This window comes from Vespa crabro, chromosome 22, assembly GCF_910589235.1.
Source record: "Vespa crabro chromosome 22, iyVesCrab1.2, whole genome shotgun sequence".
In the NCBI taxonomy this organism is placed as follows: Eukaryota; Metazoa; Arthropoda; class Insecta; order Hymenoptera; family Vespidae; genus Vespa; species Vespa crabro.
The window spans coordinates 467,746-484,861 of NC_060976.1; the positions used below are offsets into that span (position 1 = coordinate 467,746).

The following is a 17,116-nucleotide window of genomic DNA, read 5'->3' on the forward strand; positions in this document are numbered from 1 at the left end:
TGTACATTTGAAACTCGATATAATTTTATGTACGAATTGGAAAAATGTTCAAAAGAAATGTTGGAAATTCATTAATTTAATACGCAATTTGCATAAATCTTCATAATAATGTACTTGATATTCACATATTTTATATATGCAATACAAATTTGTAAAAAAAAAGAAATTACGCATGCAATTTCATCTCATTTTCATGAACATTTAAGATTATTTTGTTCTTAAAGCACGAATATAGCAGACTATTTGGTTTCACAATTTGCACGAAATGTATAAAAAGTTTATATAAAGGATACTGATGAAATTCTTTGACTAAAAGGCATTATCAAGCGTTACTGATGTTGTAATTTACGCACTTGTTCTTCTAATTCCTTTATACGAAGTTGGCTGTTAGCAAGCTGACGGCGCATCAACCGCAATTCATCTGCTTGACGTACATATGCCAATCTAAGTTCTGCTTCGTTGTTAGGAACGTCGATAGTCTCGATAACTTTATTGTTGCTTAGCGATGTTGTTATTATATTATTCTGTAAAAAATAACTTTGCTTGTAATTGACTATACTATACGTGGAACACAGTCTTCGCAAAATAGTAAGAAAATAGATTACTTTACGAGGTTTTTTTATCGTTTTCTTACTTGTAAATTTACATTGGCAAATTTCTGCTGTAACTGTTGAAATTTAGTGCTTTGATTGCTGGATGTTTTTTGACTTTTCTCCGTTATATTGTGTAACTCTACTGGTCTGTAATCAGGAACAGTTTCGGTAGACAAAAATGCAAATTTTTTCTTATTATTTAAATCTGTCGCTGGAGGTAATAATGGTTGCTTGTATACGCGTGGTTTATGCGTAGAAATACTACCACCTATGGAAGTAACAATAGAAAAAAATAATGATTATAATGTTTATAATTATTAGACATCTACTTAAATTTACATTAAAATGATTTTATACCTGTTTTAAGTGATATTAATATTGGTGGATTATTCATGCCACTGATCCAATCTCTTGCTGAAAGTGCAGGACAGGTACCTATAGTATCAGGATACAAGTCTTCTTGAAATTGGTCGCTCTACAAAACAGAACATAAAAACACTAAAACATGTAAATTGATATCAGTTAATATTGTTGTTAAGTATATTACTTGTAGTTATAGGTCACATAACTTGTTATTGAGTTTACTTTTTTTTTACCTTTCGAGGTACAATCATGGAAATCGGTTCACACATGCCTCGAGTTGCATGTAATTTATAAAATCTAAAAACCTCGCAAATACTTGTATTTATGCCTCTTTTTGGCATTACACCTAATCCTCTTTGTGGATTACCAGAGATGAATTGACTGAGATAATGCATCCACGGAACTTCATTAACTACCTCATAATACCGAATATTACCATCACCCTGTAGAAAACAAATGTTAAATTTTTTATTTAAAAATATTCACTATAGTAATAATTACTACAGTGAAAGTCATACCTGAAAATAAGTAAAAAGAAATTTTTCTTTATTCCAATCTGTATATATATTAATATTAAAGCAATATTATCTTCTTGGATGTATCTATCTTAATACGTTTATTACCTTTCCTGCTAAATACACCATATTTGTATCATTGTCGAAATACGGAAAAATAACACCGCTAGATGAATCTATATTTTCACGAGTAAGAGGAGCTGTTAAATCATGTTGACACCAAATTGCGTATTGTCTATCTGAATGTCTACTGAATCCGGTAGTCAATAAACGTCCAGATCCACCAAGAAATACCACTTTACTTGCTTTGGTTCCAGCATGACAAACTCCTTCCTGAATTGAGCATGAATTTATAATATATGAAAAATGCAAAATCTGAGAAAAGAGGAAACTATTTATCTTATTGTTTACATTTGGCTAGAAAGAAAGATATCAAAAAGAAATCATCTAATATATATTTGAACATATAACTTAAAAATAAATGAGTATTCTGCGTTTTATCTCTTAGAATGTTAAAAACAAATTTAATATTATAGTAAACAGCTACATAGTATTTATCAAATAAGATAATTAATTGTAAAAAACAAATAACAATTGTATTAAGTAAATTAATAATTGTATTAAAAGTAAAAAAAGAATAAATGAATGCTCCTCCACTTTTATAAACTTACCGAAACTATAATACCTGATCTAGGTTCAAAGACACGTAATCTTTTATCTTTGCATGTTGTTGCTAATAAACTTCCATCTCGATTTAAAGATAAACTATATATCACATCAGGATGTCTGTCAATGATGTTCACTGCTTCTCCCCTACCGACATCCCAAACAATAACAAGATGATCAAAACCTATGCTGAAAAGGATATTTTCAGCTACAGGATGCCAATCTATATATGATACTCGACGTTTATGACCTTGTAGTTCAATAAGCCATTCTGATAAGTTTCTAGATAGCCCCCCATCTGGTATATGCCATAATTTTATCTGTAATTATTATTTCAAATATTACAACTTTCAATATAGTAAATTTAAATTAAAGTTTAAATTAAATTAGAATGGTAAATATTAAATTATTGCATCATACTGTGCAATCGTCTGAACAAGATGCGATAATATTATCATTGAATGGATTCCATTTAATATCCAAAACAGGTCCCGTATGTCCAGTAACTCTACTAGCATTGAAATCCAAACGTCCAGTCTGAAATAATATAATGATAATCATTTACTCAGTGTCTATTTTTTAAAACATTCATAGTAAATAAATCATTTTTTTCTTCATTATATAACTTACTCTATCAAGAGGTAATACTAGAAATGCCCCACCTCCAGCTACTTCTGTAACAATCGCTAGAAATTTAGGATTGACAGCACAAAACTGTGAGTCATGAGCATTCTTTGTAATCTTGATATTGTCATAACATTTTTCCCTCTTAGCTGGTATACCATAAACGTGACGGAATTTGCTGCTCCGAACACCTCGAAACCATGACTACAATAATAATAATGAATGAGCAAAATATATTATTGTCCAAATTTTAATTATTAAAATGAACAATTAACGAATTATTTTAATAAAGTGCAATAAAATTATATTATGCATAATTATTACATTGAATAATACAGCCACATGCAATTTTAAAATACTTTATCAGCGCTTAACATCACAATGATAATGAAAAAAAAAATGTATATATAAATATATAGTTAAACATTTTTATCGGAATTTATGGTGTTACAAAACATCAATGCAGCATTATAAATAATGAAATAATTTATTTATATGTACTATATACGAAATATTCTTATAAAAGCAAAAGAAAAATATAAATTTCTATTGTCACAAATACAGCAAAATGTATACATAATGGTAACAAATATTTTTAAATATATTGCTACTATTTACAAGATATTATTATAATATTTTTCTTGGATAGAAATATCTTTACTTTCATTAGATAATAAAACATATTACCTAATTAAATAAAAATATTCCAAGTAATTGTTCATCGATCGAAAAAAATATGGAAAACAAAATTTTTATAGTTGAACAGAAAATCATTTCATAAATTTTCCGAATGAATCATTTGCTTTAATAAAATATGTTTATTATGAATACCTGTATTATCTCTCTGTATTTCCTCTCTTCGTTTCCCTCATATTTTAACAAAACAGAAACTTTTTTTTTAATTTCATTTTAATATATCATCATCATATATATCATATTATTGTATACTGTATTATATTAAAAAAATATATAATAAAAATATATAACATATAGAATTTTGAAAATAAATAAAGCAAATTATCTATTAAAATATTCTATATTTCATAATACAAAATTTATTATATATATGATAAAAGGTAATTAGATAAAAAATTTCAGGTTATTAATAAATTACAATATCTAAATATTGATATTGACACGTTATAATAATATATGTTATAAAAACAGATTTAAAAGATAATTTTAAAAGAATTCAGTTGTCACACTCAAAATAAAAAGAAATAAATGATGCAAAGAAAAAAGTAATACGTATAAATGGTAAAACAATTTTTATTTCATATTTTAATTAAAAATCTTTTTGATAAAAGTTAAATTATTAATGAATAGAAACGAAGAAGAAAAGAGAAAAGAATAAGAGAGGGAGCATGAGAGATCATAAAGCACTTACCTCACTCATTGTTGATCATATTTGATGACGATCAATATATTTCCAAAATAATATCCATTGGACATATACATCTGTGATCTCCAACAATAGGCCTTAGCATAAAGCAGACTGTAGAAATCAACAAATCTGGACCCATGTATAGAAAAATGATAAATGGGACCACATACTCAAATGGCTTCCTAGCAATATTGTGTCGCTACCATGGTGAGATCATGCGTAATTTACTAAAGAAACAATAAAATAAAAGAAAAAATAATAAAAAACACTGTCCATCTAATGACAAATTAAAACTTTTCAAAGATTATAAGCATATAATCTTTATTTATAATGACTAATAGTATATTTCTTTATGAATAGATAAGTATGCACATTATACTTCTATGTTTTCAATATGATTAACATACATATATAATCGTTATTAAATTTAACACTTTTATTCTGTTCCCGACACGTCTGTCTTTTTTTCTTAAATTATAAATAATGCATTATTATAAATGTTTAACATGCAATTTAAAATATATACCATGCTTAAATGATATGAATAAATAAATGTAGTCTAATTGGATATATAATATATTCATATAATATATAATAAAAACACACATGCATGCACAAACTGAGCACATATATACAATATTTATTTAATCTAACATTCATTTAAATGAAAAACGAGCAACGCTGACAAACATATAAAAATGCAAAGTATATGTATATAAAGATTTTTAAAATGTCATGGCATTGTATATCCTAATATTAATCAAATATTCAATGAAACTAGCATATTATTGTAATTATTATTTTTATGATAATTATATTCTGTAATTCATTTAATTCCATTGTTCATTTGACAAGAAATTTTAATCTCTTTTAGACATGTATTTAAATGTCTGTCGTTTGTCTACAATAATGTATCGAATTTGTGATTAAAATCAATGCCATATTTTTGGATGTAAAATAATAAACATTTATTCTTACTTTTCCGTTTGGCTTATAACAAGCTCTAACGTCTACCATGTTGTTTAATGCACTATCCGTATCTTCCAAATTCAATTTTTCATTCAAAATCTCGTTGGATCGTCTCATTTCCCAATCGATGATATTGAACGCTGCCAAATTTAACACAACTTTCGCTTTAAAATTCTGTGACTTTCTTATTCACGTGTTAATTAACTAAAAATCCTATTCATGGTGAAGCAAACATCTAATGACATTTAACGACACTAGATGACACGGTACGACACCAAATGTAAAGGGTTCAAGAATAGAGATATGAAACTCTATAAACTGTATAAAGTTGACTAAATTTTAATGGAGAAAAAAAAATAATCTATTTCAATAAATTGTATAAAACTATGTTTTAACGGAGTAAAAAAAAATAATCCATCAATTTCTTTGAAATAAACTATATTCGATAAAATAGAAAAAACTTTAATTTAAATAATTTAAATAAATAATTGAAAATATTTACATTTCAAATATTAGCAATGTTAATGCATTTTACATATATCCATATATTACGTGTAAATACATAAAACTAATTCAATTGACATAAAATTTTATTATATATGATAATTTTTAACATATATAATATGTTCGATACATTTTTTTACCAAATTAAAATTCCTTAATTTGAACCAACTCTAAAGTACTTAATATTATATAAAAAAGAATTATTTATAAACAAATATTAAATACAATATATATATATATATATATATATATATATATATATATATATATATATATATTATATATAGATTTTTGTATTCTGCGCAACTCCAGAGAAATTTAAATTCTCAATGAACATCTGTGTACATTATATCAAAAACTTATTTTAATTTCTACTACATGATGTCGATTATTGATGATTAAAGAGTAAGTAAATCTATAAAATCTAAGAATTTTTCGGGTTGTTCTATTTACGAGTAAATAATAATACTGAGTAATACGTAATTGTAGCCTATAAATTGCTGTGATATAGTTTTCATACTCAAACGTTACTGCAAAAAGTTACTAGGCATTCTCAATTTTTATATGACTATAGGAATTTAATATATTACGATATTATCAAGAGTGAGCGATCATTGATATTGTCTATATATATCTATACACATACGAAATATACATAACGATGATAAAACAATTTCTTTCACTAGCTTATGATGATACGTTATTGACATTTTTAAAGTTCATTAAAAATAATTGTTCTTATACATCTTTTTGAAAAAATGGGTTCTGATCATACACATAGACGATGGAGTAATTTAAGAAAAATTTTGGAAAGATCTGGACCGTTTTGTAGACCAGATTTTGAACCATCTTCCGAAACATTACAATTTCTTTTAGAAAATTGTAAAATACTTGTAATAGGTGCTGGTGGTCTTGGTTGTGAATTGTTAAAAGATCTTGCCTTAATGGGTTTTAGACAAATTCATGTGATTGATATGGATACAATTGAATTATCTAATCTTAATAGGTATACTGTTTGCTACTAGATAGATTATATGCTCGATTATCAGTTTATTTTAAAATTATTTATTTTTACAAGCTAAAAACAATTTGCGAATTTCAATTTTCAGACAATTCTTGTTTCGTCACAAAGATATTGGCTCTTCGAAAGCTGAAGTAGCTGCAAGATACATAAATTCCAGAATCTCTGGGTGCAATGTAGTTCCGCATTGTTGTAAAATACAAATGAAAGATGAAGCATTTTATAGGCAATTTCATATTGTCATTAGTGGTTTAGATTCTATTGTTGCAAGAAGATGGATCAATGGTATGCTGTTATCTCTTTTAGTTTATGAAGATGGTGAATTAGATCGTTCAAGCATTGTACCCATGATTGATGGAGGAACTGAAGGTTTTAAAGGAAATGCAAGAGTTATATTACCTGGATTAACAGCTTGCATTGAGTGTACATTAGATCTATATCCACCCCAAGTAACCGCTCATAATATTAATATTCAATAACTGAAGCTAACAAAATAAAAATTCTTTGCATATTTTTTCATAGATTACATACCCACTGTGCACGATTGCCAATACACCACGTTTACCAGAACATTGTATAGAATATGTTAAAGTAATACAATGGCCAAAAGAAAATCCATTTGAGTCTATAATAGATGGTGACGATCCACAACATATAAATTGGATATATGAAAAATCTAGTGAAAGGGCAGCTCAGTTTGGTATACAAGGTTTAACATATAGACTTGTTCAAGGTGTCGTAAAAAACATTATACCTGCTGTAGCATCTACGAATGCAACAATTGCTGCAACTTGTGCAACTGAAGCATTTAAGCTTGCTAGTAGTTGTAGCGCATCCTTAAATAATTACATGGTATTTATATTTGATTAAATAAGTTTGCATTTTGTTTTATTCAGTTCTGATACATTTTCAGCATTTTTATATGTATAAGGTAACAAAGATATTGCTATTCATAATATTTTTGCTTATAAGGTACTTAATGATCTGGATGGAATTTATACATATACTTATGAAGCAGAGAGAAAAAAAGACTGTGTGGCATGCAGTCAGCTAGCAAAGGAAATAGTAATTACAGATTCTAAATTCAAATTGAAAGATTTAATAGAACTGCTATGTAATAAACCCGATTTACAAATGAAAAATCCTGGTCTTACTGCCAATATTGATGGTAAAAATAAAACTTTATATATACAAGCAGTTTCAAGTATTGAAGAAAAGACCCGTGAGAATTTATCTAAAACATTAACAGATCTTGGACTAAAAGATGGCAATGAAATAAACGTTGCTGATAGCACAACGCCAAATGCAATTGTAATACGACTGAAATTTTTATTTTAATTGAAACTGTTAATAATACTTACAATTCTGCATAATAAATATATTCAAGATTATTGCGGTGATATCAAAAAACTAAAATACAAAACATATATTGTAAAAAATAAATATCTTCCCATTATTTCTAAAATTTCTTTTAAAATAGCCTTCTATTTGTTTTTGATCCATTCAGGTAACAAAAAGATTTATAATAAAAACCTCGTTTTTTATGATGTTTTCTTTTTCTTTTTAGCTAAAGAAATATTTTTTATAGGATTTAATTCAAACTAGTGAGATAATTTTTCTATAATATTAAGTGTTAAATAATAGTTTAACGCATGTGCATTCACTATTTAATACACAAGTTATTAAGATGAGTTTAAAATAATATTGTTCTAAATAAGTATATTATTTAAATACTTATTGCTCTTATTTTACTCATTTTGGAATACCTACCATACATTTCGCAATGTTTTCTTCTGCAATGTATGTACATATTTGCTAATAGTATATTTCTACAAGTAATAATAGTCATGGAAAACTTCTCTTCATTATACATGGTGTAATAACTCAGAGTTAAAACATGTTTTTAGCATGTATTGGTATTTTGATAGTATATAAGTTTTCTGTATGACTCACATGGTGATAAGTTTAATAATTGATTTTGAAATATTATGCGAATAAAAATTGTAAATTCATAAAAATTTAATATATATGATTCACGAAATTCGACTTTTTAAATTAGTTTTAAAGAAAAAGATTTAAGATTCACATTTTATAATAATGAATCACGTAACACAATACTTGATAAAAAAGTACCTCGATTAAATTAAAGCAACATTAATGAAATCGAACTATCATTTTAAATTAAAACCTATATTCTTAGCTACACTTTTTTTCCCACTTCCATTTAACATTTTTAAATAGAAAAAGAAATTTTTAACAGTTGTCATCATTGCGGAGTTTGTCATGATCTAAAATTGTTGGAATTTTTTAAATATTCTTATATATGTGTGATGAAAAAATAAAAGAAAATAAATATTAAAAGGCCTATCACGCATTAAATATAATAATGACCATATAGCATTTGTTCATGAATTAATTGTAAAAATAATGCATTTTATACTGCAACTATCGCGGAAATATTAATTTAATCAAAATAATATTACCTTTTATTTTGTATGATCGCGTTAATAAACATTTATGGTGCACTGTCCTTTCTACATAAAAAATTTTTTATATTGCTTTGATCATAACATATATAATTTAATTCACAATATTATATTATCATGCGCTAGACTACATAAAATAAATAATGTAGCCAGTTGGAACATATTACATATTTTTATTATCAATATAATGATAAATAGAATGTTAAAATAAGATTAAGAGCAAAGGAAGGACAGTGCACAGAAGATTATATCTCTCATCGTATAAGCACATTCTGTAACATTCGACATATACACAATTCGTTTAGAAAAAATATTTGTAACAGACACATCTATCCTTTTTATATAAAACTATTTTAACACACATTATTAATATTTTGCGCTTATTACCTCAATAAGTCGAATACTTTCCAAGTATGTCATACGATAGAGGTCCATTTTCCATTTCGTTAAATGCGAACAATACGAGAAGCAAGTGTTGATCTATGCAAAGTACTTCTCAATTGCCGATATAAAATTTTTATAAGATGCTTAAAATAAGTTGTAGAATGATTGCCTTTCCGTCGAGGAATTTGCGCAACGAAACACTTCAAGACTTATTAGTATTTCATTGTTTATGCATAATCCTAGCATATTTGACATATTTTCCAATTTTACAAGTTCAAGCCAAATGTGTTTATAATTTAAATTCCCAAATACCACTGAGATAGCGTATAAAATCAGATTGTATAGAACTAGTATTTATCAAATTAAGTGTATTTTACCCTACCCGCTATACTTCCACTGACACAAAATTGTTGCTGTTTTGCGACTAGTTTATATTTACGTAAATTGATTATTAAAATAATTGAAGTTAATGAGGGTAATGCAATTTGATTATGTTGTTTGTTTATGTTTTAATGAACATTATCAAAAAGTTTGTCCCTATATGTAAAAGAAAGTCAAAGGCGGTATATGTATATATTTATGACACTCACTTACGCGCGCGTACACACATACACGCAAAACATACATATACAGATATATGCATGATGCGTGCATGACTATACGTAAAACAAAGGCATATTTATAATTAAGTAATTATGAATATTAATAAAGACGTGTGTATATATATATATTATATATATTGTGTATATATATATATATACACACACACACGCTATATATATATATATATTTATATATATATATAATTCGATTAATCGAGATATTTCACAAAACCAGTTACGTATTGTTATTAAAGTGACATTGGTTTAAATATTATGTAAGATGTAATGTAATGTAAGATATCCGCAACAATTTTTTAAGAACATTTATCAATTTATGTAGAGTAACAATCTGCGTCATTGAAAGATGTTCTGGTATAAAAACGTAAGTGTCAATGAATTATAACATGAAGTGTGATGAAGTGTCATTGTTACAGAGTAAAACTAGACACTTTTCAAATAATAAGCACTTTTATGTATTGGCTGAACTTGAATTTGTAAATAAGATGTGGAAATGATAAAAGCATTAAAACATAAAAATCTACATTTTGTCAAAGTGGGCATCAATGGTTAAGAATAAAATTTGAAATACAGTATTCTTTGAAAAGTTTCTGATTTTACTCTTTATACTGCTAGATAATATGAAAGGGATAGTGCTTGATGACAATAAATCATAGCGAGCATAACTTCATTGTGTTAGGCCTTAGCATCAACTTCCATTGCTACTTCCCCCACAGCTTTCTCGGCCTTCTTTTTCTTTTTCTTTGCAGATTTTGGATTTGCAGAAGTATATAACAGACTCTGCAAAGATAATAATTGTGTTACAAAAACAGATTAAACATCAGATGTTCGTACGTCATAATAAATTGAAAAATCATTTTAAATTTCCCCTTGAAATCAGTTTATGATTGTAAATATATTATAGTTAAAAATATTGAAGCTAAAAACTTTTGTATTAACAAGTAGTTCAATATAAACAAATAGTTTTTCTTTGCAATTTAAATAAAATATGTAATAATACCATAAAATGTAAAAAAATTCTATTTGTAAATTTTTTAGAAATAAAAATAATATCTAAACATGTCATGAAAATAATATCTAAAGACAAGATAGATATTTTGTATACCTTCAATTCTGGATCTTCCACTACGCAATCTGATTGATAAATGTCAAGATCAAAAGGAATACCAGTAATTTTATGTGGTCCATTAGGCATCAATAATACCGTAAACTTAAACTGGGCAGCAAATTCATTTGGTTTTTCATATAATACCTGAAATAATGTGAGATGTCATATATATATAGTATACATGTAGTATATTTTATATATTTATAAATTAATACTTTAGTAAAATTTCATGAACTCCTTACTTGAAATGGTTCAATCAACCTATGATTAACACATTCAAGAACTGCCATCTTTGCTTTCTTTTCATCTTCAAAGGTACGTAAGTTAAAAGGCATGAGTCCATGTTTGTTGGAAACTTCTGAATAAAACATACGAGATGCTTTCAGCTTAAGCTGATATGTTTCCTCAGTTTTTTTGTATATAGTAACACGAGTATCTTGCTCTCGTCCAATACCTTCACCTGTACTAACAAGTACATCCATTGCATACACCTAAAAGAGATATTTATATAATGTAATTACATATAAATGTACTGCCTTATTATTTGTGAAATTCCAAAAATTAATTCTTTAAAATATATGATTTGTTTCTCTTACTTCATGGGTTTCAAGCGTAAACTTCTCATGTTCTTTTTTTTGTGCATCATTTGGATTTTGTATTATCGTTTTTTCTCCATCTATCTTAAATTGTTTCAATTGATGACTTAACATTCCTTCAATTGGTTTACATTTATATGCATCACAAATTTTTTCTACTGTTCCCGTTATCGTGTATGTCTACAAAAATACAGCTAGTATTAGACTAATACAGTTTAATTTCGCCATGAAAATTATATTTTCTATTTATTAATTCTTTAAATTGTAACGAATCATACCTCTGTTCCAGGCTTTAAAAGTCTTAGCGCAGCTTGAGATGCATAATGTGCAGCTAAAACTGCATCAGCTTTTCTACCTGTAACTTTGCGTTCCGTCGAAGAGCCTATAACTATAGTGTGTGCCACAACTGCTATAAAGCCATCAATGTGTGCTCCAAGATCACTAAAAATTATACATTACAATGACCAATGTTATTTTACTTTACTATTAACGACATTAGACTGCCTCTGGTATCTGTACTTAACACAGTGGTATTTATGTAAATAATGGATTTATCCAAGTGCACGGATATAAACTGCTTTCATTGACAAGCACACCTATAAATTGTGTTGACTAATACTTATGTAAAGCAATTAAAGATTATCTTACAATAAATAATATGCACTTACACTTTAACCATATCTTCATCTTTGAGTATAAGATCCGGTTCACTTGCAATAGGAGAAAAGTGACAAATACAGTTGTTAACTGATATGCAGGTTGGAAAAGCTATTCCTTTCTTAAGTTCCTTCTCTTTTTTAAAAACTTTACTAGTTTCTTCTGTTAAAAGCGTATCTCCATATTCACATATCTCTCTCACAGATGCTCCAACAATACATTTGTCTAAAACTTGTTTTAGTACACCTACAATAAATAAGATACATCAAATTTACAATTAAAATAATAGATTTAATATTTTTGTTCATTCTAATATATTTTTAAAATAATAGTTGCCTTTTAAAATAGTTATGTTTATAAATTTTTATAATAGTAACTTTATAAACCACATTTTACGGATAATTCTTAAATTTATATTTGTTTGTTAAAAAAGGGATATCAGTCTTATATAGAAATGCTTTTAATATTAATTTCATATACATATTAAGTCCAAATCAAATTTTTTATAAAGAGATTTCAATTGCTTCAATTACTTAGGAAGTGTGAAAGAAAACGCGGGCATTACTGAGAATATTTTATATCATTCGAAAACCTCATATTAAAGCTAGTCCTCTGATAAAACTTAATAGAAAAATCAAGAATAAAAGGAAGCATATAATTATGATATTTATAAGAGCTATATACTTAAATTTTTTTTCAAATTTAAAGAAATTTATATCTCAAAAAAATATTAAAATGAGAGTCGATGCTAGCTATCCCACATGGTAAGAGCCCGGCATTGGCGCGCCACGTTCCATATGGCCGTACCAAAATTGAACCAAGTAACCATTGACGGCAACATATACCCAAATCATTTTTGATTTTCAAGCTTCTCGAAAGAATGGTAAAATGTTTTCTTACGATTTACTATCTCGCCAGCCATTTTATACTTGGTAACAACCAAGTCTTCGGCAATGGTCTTCTCAGGCTCTTCCTTGTCCGCCATGTCTTCAGCACACTACATCTGTGGTCACGTGATTTCAGAAGCTCTTGTATAATTTGTATTTCGATTTGTAGCCGGCGCCACTGTATGCTTTTATAACGCCTTCTATAAGGCTATCATATATACCGGTATGATTTGATTAGATTTTTATTTGAATCTTTTTTCGAATGATGTATACATTACTTTTTTAAAACAAGTAAAATAAAAGAACATCGACCATAAGCGTACTAATTCTTTTCTTTCTTCATAATAAAAGAATGTAATTGATTGTTTGAAAATTATAGCTTGATCATTTTATAAATGATTGTAATCGTATATAGGGTTAACATGTTTCATACGTACATGTGGCAGAAATTGTAATATAAGCGTCATCTTGGTACATCGATTTTATTCGTACTAAATTTAAAAAAATGTGTAGTACATATATAGATTATAAATTTTAAAGTAAATTATGAAGCATTAATTTTTTTATATAATATATATATATATATATATATATATATATATATATATAATCTTTTAATACATATAACTGTTAAATTATATAAAATATGTACTACACAAATCGATCGTACTCATCAAACAAATTTGACAAATCAAACCCACCATACTACACATATCCTAACCAACCCCTACACTTTTCATTATTTTTGACATCATTTAGTCATAAACTAAATATAAGCAACGATATAGAAATAAAGCATTATATAGTAATACAAAAATTGTGTATCAAAATGGCGGAAGTACGCCATAACAATTTTGTTTTGCTGAGGTTACTTATTTACTTTTTTTTACTTTTAAGCTTATACATACATTTTTCATTTAGATAATTATCTATTAGACAATTAAGAAAGACTATTCAAAAATGAAGATAAACTATTCTAGGGTATTATACAAGATATTTACAAAATAAAGATATTCAGAACTTAACCTAAGATAAAGAAATTAGAAACTTCTGCATATCAATAATTTTTAAAATAAATTTGTTTAAAATACTTTTTTAAAAAATATTAAAAAAAAAAAGTTAATTTAAAAATATTTCATTGCAGTAAAATATAAATTAAAAGTAAAATCGCTAAAATAATAACAATTGTTATAAAAAGAGTTTATTTTAAATCAATTTTGATGCATTATATATAATTATTTATCAGTAGTAATTACATAATACAATTTAAATTGTGTTGTGCAATGGTTGTTTTTCTGTTTTATTTTTTTTACAAAGATTGTATATCTTTTACACTTTGGATAAATATTGCATCTAAATTATAAATTAATACTATTATCCTGATTATAGTTCTATTTTTGTTAATATCTTCTTATACAAGAATTATATTTTTGTATTTAGATATATTACTTTTTCTTACTTTTCCCTAATGTAAGTGTATGATGTTGTGGTTGTTGAGCAAATTGCGTTTTGCGTCTATTAAACTCTAAGATATCATCTTCAAGTTTTTTTCGATTTTCTTCCAATTTCTTTTTTTCTTCCGTATGATCTTTTTTTAATTTATCAAATTTATTGTGGAGCTGCCATGTTTTACATGAAAATAAAAAATGCACAAATAATAAAAACAATACAGTATAATGAAAGTTCTTAATAAAATTTACCTCCTTTTCAGCTTCTTTAAGTTCAGCTTCTTTTTCTTTTACTCTTGCAACAAACATCTGTCTCATTTCATCTTCTTTTTGTTGTAATTCTTGTAAATGAATAGATCTTTTTGCTTCACAAGTTTGTTGAAAACTTACAGGTTTGTTGTCACTATCAACATCACTAAATCCCATCTAAAAATAGGAAATCCCATAAAAATCCCATATAAAAATCATTTCATTATTTCACATTTCAATGTTATATATTTGAGACTTGAAAATATTATTTATTGATAGAAGTATATAAAAAATTATATAAAAATTCACCTGCTCTAATCTTCTCTTACGGTACAATTCATAATGACGACAATGGGTTTTTTCACGCATATCTTCCATATTCGTTCTAATGAGCATCTCACGTAACTTTACAAAGTCACAATGAGATTCATTCTCCACTGTTATATATGAAAATTTTTGTTATTATTTATTTATATAATACCTAGCATCAATGATATATTTTATTGCATTAGTTTCTTTACCTTGAACTGTACCCCATGGATATTGACGTGAACGCATCATCTTGTTTCCAACTCGTACAAAATCAGTACTACCAACTACTGCGAAAGGTACATGTGCATTCATACTAGAATTTACATCAGCTACACTTTCATCATCTGTTGGAAATTGATATATATGAACTCCATTATTTTGCAATTCTGAGATTATTTTACTCTGTAAGAAAATTACATAAAATGAAATTACTAATTATTTTATATTAATCTTATAAATTATTTACCTTGAACTTTTGCAGTTCAGTCTTTGATATTGTATCAGCTTTAGCAATAATTGGAATAATGTTAACTTTTGTATCCAACTTTTTCATACATACAAGATCAATTGATTTAAGTCTAAAAACATATTGCTAGTTACAATTGATAATAGTAATATTGATATAAATCAGTAAATTTGCAAGTATAATATAAATAAAATGGAGTAATATTGATAAAACAAAAAACTCCTCTCAATGGAGATAAGAACTTCAAAACTTATATTGTTTTCCTGAAAATATTTACCCATGACCTGTTGGACAAATGAAATAGAGACAAACATGGATACGACTATCATGATAAGTTGACAGAGAGCGTTTGATTTTCAATTCTTCTTGTAAATATGCTTCAAATTGTGCATCTATATAATCAACAACTGTTTTAAAGCTATCTTCCTTATTAATTTGATCCCCATATCCGACTGTATCAACAATGGTAAGTTTAAGTTTAACATTACTTTCTTGTAATTCGTAGGTATGTGCTTTCAACTTTACAGATGCTAGATTATGTGGACTTGGAGTAGATTCAAAGCTTGTATTGAATAATGAATCCATAAGAGTCGATTTACCTAAACCAGTTTCACCTGTAGAAATTTATTAATTTTATAATTTATTATATAATTGGAAAGTATCAAATCACAAAAGTACATTTTGGTTTCCTTATAAATATAAAAATATATCATACCAATACAAAGGATATTAAATACAAATCCATTTTGAACTGATTTATTTACTAATTGATCTGGAAGACTATCAAAACCTACATGACCCGAGAGCTTTAAATTGCGTATAGAAGAGTCCAACTGAAAAAACCAATACATTATTAAGACAAAAAAGTAAATAAAACTATACCTTCAAATAAATTGAAGCTATGATAGTATAATATTATTCTGACAATTAGAACTGAGATTATATCAAATTGATAAAAGGAAAATACAATTATTAAAATAATTATCATATTTTTTGGAACAAAAAGCTTTTTAAAGATAACATTATTTTTTGGATTGAGAGAAAAAATACATTAAATTAACATTGTTATAATTGTAATACCTTCCCTCGTTCAATCTCTAAACTCGCCATTTTTACGCAGGATGGATCAAAAACAGTGCGATATGTTTCAAACTAAATTTGACGGATTGACGCCACGTGCTACTATTAGCAGCCTTTCTAAAAAAATATCTTTAAATCCGCGCGTAATCATATATATTCAATAAGATAATAATTTCTAATGACC

The 17,116-nt window shown here is 26.6% G+C and overlaps 4 protein-coding genes across 6 annotated transcripts; 1 reads left to right on the forward strand and 3 right to left on the reverse strand.

Annotated features, from left to right (window-relative positions):
* Nucleotides 1-99: 99 nt before the first annotated feature.
* LOC124431746 (coronin-2B-like) lies at nt 100-5,388 on the reverse strand. 3 transcript variants are annotated; one of them, XM_046979971.1, is made up of 10 exons: nt 5,124-5,376; nt 4,149-4,372; nt 2,768-2,965; nt 2,558-2,674; nt 2,143-2,457; nt 1,580-1,804; nt 1,190-1,399; nt 951-1,068; nt 635-861; nt 100-524 (listed from the first exon to the last, which is right to left on the reverse strand). In XM_046979971.1, the coding sequence occupies exons 2-10, from the start codon at nt 4,155-4,157 to the stop codon at nt 330-332; spliced, it is 1,614 nt and encodes a 537-aa protein (XP_046835927.1). In that variant the 5' UTR covers nt 4,158-4,372; nt 5,124-5,376; the 3' UTR covers nt 100-329. The 3 variants fall into 3 exon arrangements, with proteins under 3 accessions (XP_046835927.1, XP_046835926.1, XP_046835925.1); XM_046979970.1 differs by lacking the exon at nt 4,149-4,372 and having other exon boundaries at nt 647-861; nt 5,124-5,388; XM_046979969.1 differs by lacking the exon at nt 4,149-4,372 and having other exon boundaries at nt 5,124-5,386.
* Nucleotides 5,389-6,235: 847 nt separating this feature from the next.
* On the forward strand, nt 6,236-8,095 carry LOC124431720 (NEDD8-activating enzyme E1 catalytic subunit). The gene is made up of 4 exons (XM_046979927.1): nt 6,236-6,624; nt 6,728-7,088; nt 7,162-7,491; nt 7,612-8,095. Exons 1-4 carry the CDS (start codon nt 6,377-6,379, stop codon nt 7,975-7,977), a joined length of 1,305 nt encoding a protein of 434 aa, XP_046835883.1. The 5' UTR covers nt 6,236-6,376; the 3' UTR covers nt 7,978-8,095.
* Nucleotides 8,096-9,278: 1,183 nt separating this feature from the next.
* LOC124431721 (proliferation-associated protein 2G4) lies at nt 9,279-13,510 on the reverse strand. Its single transcript, XM_046979928.1, has 7 exons — nt 13,391-13,510; nt 12,502-12,736; nt 12,112-12,274; nt 11,834-12,013; nt 11,480-11,728; nt 11,235-11,381; nt 9,279-10,909 (listed from the first exon to the last, which is right to left on the reverse strand). The coding sequence occupies exons 1-7, from the start codon at nt 13,473-13,475 to the stop codon at nt 10,805-10,807; spliced, it is 1,164 nt and encodes a 387-aa protein (XP_046835884.1). The 5' UTR covers nt 13,476-13,510; the 3' UTR covers nt 9,279-10,804.
* Nucleotides 13,511-14,648: 1,138 nt separating this feature from the next.
* On the reverse strand, nt 14,649-17,074 carry LOC124431680 (septin-2). The gene is made up of 8 exons (XM_046979856.1): nt 16,933-17,074; nt 16,568-16,685; nt 16,130-16,466; nt 15,853-15,964; nt 15,596-15,788; nt 15,384-15,511; nt 15,078-15,251; nt 14,649-14,996 (listed from the first exon to the last, which is right to left on the reverse strand). Exons 1-8 carry the CDS (start codon nt 16,960-16,962, stop codon nt 14,823-14,825), a joined length of 1,266 nt encoding a protein of 421 aa, XP_046835812.1. The 5' UTR covers nt 16,963-17,074; the 3' UTR covers nt 14,649-14,822.
* Nucleotides 17,075-17,116: the final 42 nt, after the last annotated feature.